Below are 4,075 nucleotides of genomic sequence, written 5' to 3' on the forward strand. Positions count from 1 at the left end.
GCGCCCGAGCCTCCGTCCCTTTGCACTTTACTTCTGCAGCTCCTGACCCTCAATGTGCTTTTCTCTTTCCTTCTAGCTGTAGAATTTCCACTCCGCCAGCCCTCCTGTAAGTTCTGGATGATGTCCGTTCTGTCCTTTTATTGTGTTTTGAAGTTGTAGGAGGCAGCAATTTCGGTGTTTCCCTATGCCGCCATCTTAGTTTCTCCCTGGCTTATTTAATTTAATATATTCTCTTCCAGGTTCATTCATGTTGTAAAATATGGCATGATTTCATTTTTAAGGTTGAACAACATTCCCTATTTTGTATATGTCACACCTTTCCTCTTGTAAAACTGAAATTCATTATATTAAAATGAGTTTCTTGTAGACAACATGTCATTAGGTCTTGGTTTATCAATTGTTCTGACAGTCTTTGTCTTTTAATTGCTGTATTTAGACCATTGACATTTAAAGTGAATATTGGCATAACGGGATGAACATCTAACATATTTGTTACTGTTTTCTATTTGTTGCTCTTTTTTCTTTCTTCCTTCCTTCCTTCCTTCTTTCTTTCTTTCTTTCGTTCTCTCTTTCTTTCTTTCTTTCTCTCTTTCTTTCTTTCTTTCTCTCTTTCTTTCTTTCTTTCTCTCTTTCTTTCTTTCTTTCTCTCTTTCTTTCTTTCTTTCTCTCTTTCTTTCTTTCTTTCTCTCTTTCTTTCTTTCTTTCTCTCTTTCTTTCTTTCTTTCTTCCATCCTTCCTTCCTACCTTCCTTCCTTCCTTTCCTTTTTTTCTTTCTTTTTATTTTTTTGCTATATGTGGTTTTATTTTCTATCAAGTATAAAATTTCCTTGTGGTAAAATAGCATTAACTATCTTAACTATTTTTAAGTGTACAGTAATATTCAATAGACTCATAATGTTGTACAGTGATTACTGTTTTTTTTCTTGCTTGCATTATTTTTTTCCATTTTTTCACTTTTAATTTGAGTCTTTGTATCTAAAGTGACTCTTTTATAGATAGCATATGGCTGAATGATATGCTTTTTATCCTTTCAACCAACTCTGTCTGTTGATTGGAGAGTTTAATCCATTCACATTTAAAGTAACAACTCACTTTGGTAATTTATTTATTTATTTTTTGAATGCCGTATAGCTTTATTGTCCCTTATTTCTTTATTACTTTCTTTTTGTTGTCTAGTTGATTTTTTGTATGAAAATGTTTAAAGTTCTTCCTTTTTTAAAACATATTCTGGCCTGGCAGCATGAGTCAGTGGTTGATTGTTGACCTATTAACCAGGAGGTCATGGTTTGATTCCTTATCAAGGCATATGCCTGAGTTGTAGCCTCTATCCCCAGTAAGGGGTATTCAGGAGGCAGCCAGTCAATGAATCTCTTTCATCATTGATGTTTTTATCTCTCTCTTCCTCTCCCCTCCTCCCTGAAATCAATAAAAATATGTTTTAAAAATATTCTATAGCTATTGTCTTTGTGGTTATCATGGGGATTGCATATAACATCCTAAAATAATAACACTCTTAATTTTAATAATATAAACACTCTGTTACTTCTTTCTATTCCTCAGATTTAATAATTTCCATTGCCCTGTTTTTAAGTTCACTGATTCTTTTTCTTCTTTTTCAAATTGACTTTGAATCCCTCTAGTGAATTTTTAAATTTCAGTTATGTTTTCAGCTCCAGAATTCCTTTTTGTTTTCTTTTTATGTTTTGGGGTCTATATTTCCATTTTGTTCATAAATGTTTTCTTGGCTTTCTCACCTCTTCCTATAGTTCTTTAGGAAGTTGGGCATCTTTTAAAAAGTTGTTTTAAAGTCTTTAATTGAAACCTGCTCTGAGATATTTTCAGGAGAGTTCCTGTTTATTTACTTTGTTCCTGGGAATGGACCATATTCTCTTGTTTCTTTGTATGTTTTGTATATTTTTAAATTTTTAATTTCAAACTGGATATTTAAATTTATTTTGTTAACTCAAAATATGATTCTCCTCTTTGCCAAGATTTGTTAGCTTTTGTAAAATTGTTTTTGTTTTGTTTTATTTTTTTTCTTGTAGCTGTCTGTATGCCAAGGTCTCCTCAGTTCTTTTCTAAGTTTGTTCCATGTGTGGTCACTTTTTAATTTCCCTCATATATGTACTAGCTTTTAAATGTTCTAATCTTTATTGTCTGGCTCTCTAAGGAGGAAAAGAGAAAAATGAAGGGGTGTGTGAAAGAATACTGACCCTTTAAATTCCCCGTGTCACTTCATAGAGGAGGGACTTGAAAACATAGGGGAAAATATGACAATGGCCACTTGCCTCTTTGTCTTCCCGTGTCTATGACTGGAAGCAGCTATCAGTGATCACTACGCAGATCCCCAGTATTTGAAGGACAGAGCCTCTTTTGCTTACTTGAACTCCCAAAAGCTATGTGAAAATGGCTCCACGGAGAGTTGCACAGCTGTCTGTCATGGGGCTGAGGGTGAGCGATGGGTTTATGCTACTGTAATATGAGCTGAAATTGACCAAAATTAATGCAATTTACCATCCAAACTTTCCTTTAGAAGTTGAAGGCTTTCAGTTGACTCCAGAGTTCTAAAATAGTTACTTCAGGCAGATCCTGCCAGTGCAATTATTGTCTAAGTAGTAAGTCAGATTTCTGGTACTTTCTGCTCTGTCATCTTTCTAGAACCTAAGTGAGTATATTTTAAAGAGAATAATGTAGTAACAGTGGTCTTTTCAAAAAAATAAAATATTGATTTAAACAGAAGGGGATATTTTCAGAGCTGAATATTTAGAATGGCAAGGTGTGATGGGAAAAAGACAGTGTATCCTTCAGTATATAGCAACAAAGATGTTGTTGGCCTCAAAGTTACCCTAGTTTTCTATCTTTTTCTACAGAGAAGTGGACAGTGACTATTCCCACGGTTCATTTGGTGGCTAGAGTAGGAGGACAGACTGAGCTTAGCTGCCAGCTATTCCCACCACAAAGTGCAAAACACATGGAGGTGTCCTGGTTCAAGGGTGACCATTCCAAGCTTGTTCACCTATACAGAGATGGCCGTGAAGTGAAAGGGGAAGCCGCCCCAGAATATGTGGATCGCACAGAGTTTGTGAGAGAGGCCATTGGGGAGGGCAAAGTGACTCTCCGACTTCATAATATCCGCGTTTCTGACAATGGAACTTACCAGTGTTCATTTAAGGAGGGCAACTTCAGCAATGTGGCAAGCATGGACCTGAATGTAGCAGGTATGTTTATGGTGGAACATGGCATATCAATGGTCTTGTGACCCCAGGAGCTGAAATATGTGGAAAATATATCACTTTTTATTTATTCTTTTTTATATTTTACAAAGTATTTCAAGTGTTATAAATAGAAGATAACCCCTATATCTAATGCAAAAATATACTATGAAGCAAATAAACAGTGCTGAGTGACCAAAGATAGTCTAACTTGTAGCTTTGATGTAGATTTGAGTGTTACTTCTTCTTATATTGCAGAATACAAGATTAATGAGACACTTTTCCTTTCAAATTTCAACTCAACTTCAACACAATAACTATCTTGATTTCCTATCATTTATCCAGCATTAGGCTTGGAGACACAGATCCACATTCAGGCTCCTAGAACTGATGGGCTTATGGTGGAGTGTAACTCAGGAGGCTGGTTCCCACAGCCCCAGATGGTGTGCAGAGACAGCAAGGGAGAGGTAATTCCACATTCATCACAATCCTATTCACAGGTTGGAGCTGGATTATTCCACATCAAGATGACTCTTCTCCTCAGTTACAAATCACAGGGTGATATGATTTGCTACATTCACAACCCTCTGTCAAATGAAGAAAAACAAATAAATATCATCTTAGCTGGTGAGTGTTTGTCAGGGTTTGGTTGTCAATAAGTCAACATATAGAGAAAATAAATGAGATAATTAATGTTAAAAAGCTTTTTACATCATCAAGCACTCTTTCAATGTGACTCTATAATTGTTATAGATTTGGGTACACAGATATTGTCAAGTGCTGAGAGAAAGGCTTTAGAGGGAAAAAAAATTAGAAAGATAATTACAACCCATGAAATGAAATACACTTTATAGTTTTAAGGA

General features: G+C 35.4%; 1 protein-coding gene across 1 annotated transcript in view; it reads left to right on the forward strand.

The window, feature by feature from the left end:
- The window catches only part of LOC102762477 (selection and upkeep of intraepithelial T-cells protein 8), a 14,249-nt gene extending 10,378 nt beyond the window's left edge, over positions 1-3,871 (forward strand). The window contains exons 3-4 of the mRNA XM_006752594.2: positions 2,871-3,218; positions 3,558-3,871. Of these exons, the coding sequence (XP_006752657.2) occupies positions 2,871-3,218; positions 3,558-3,871 (662 nt within the window). The remainder of the gene's footprint in view (positions 1-2,870; positions 3,219-3,557) is intronic.
- Positions 3,872-4,075: the final 204 nt, after the last annotated feature.

The sequence above is a fragment of the Myotis davidii genome, unplaced genomic scaffold (genome assembly GCF_000327345.1).
Source record: "Myotis davidii unplaced genomic scaffold, ASM32734v1 scaffold950, whole genome shotgun sequence".
In the NCBI taxonomy this organism is placed as follows: domain Eukaryota; kingdom Metazoa; phylum Chordata; class Mammalia; order Chiroptera; family Vespertilionidae; genus Myotis; species Myotis davidii.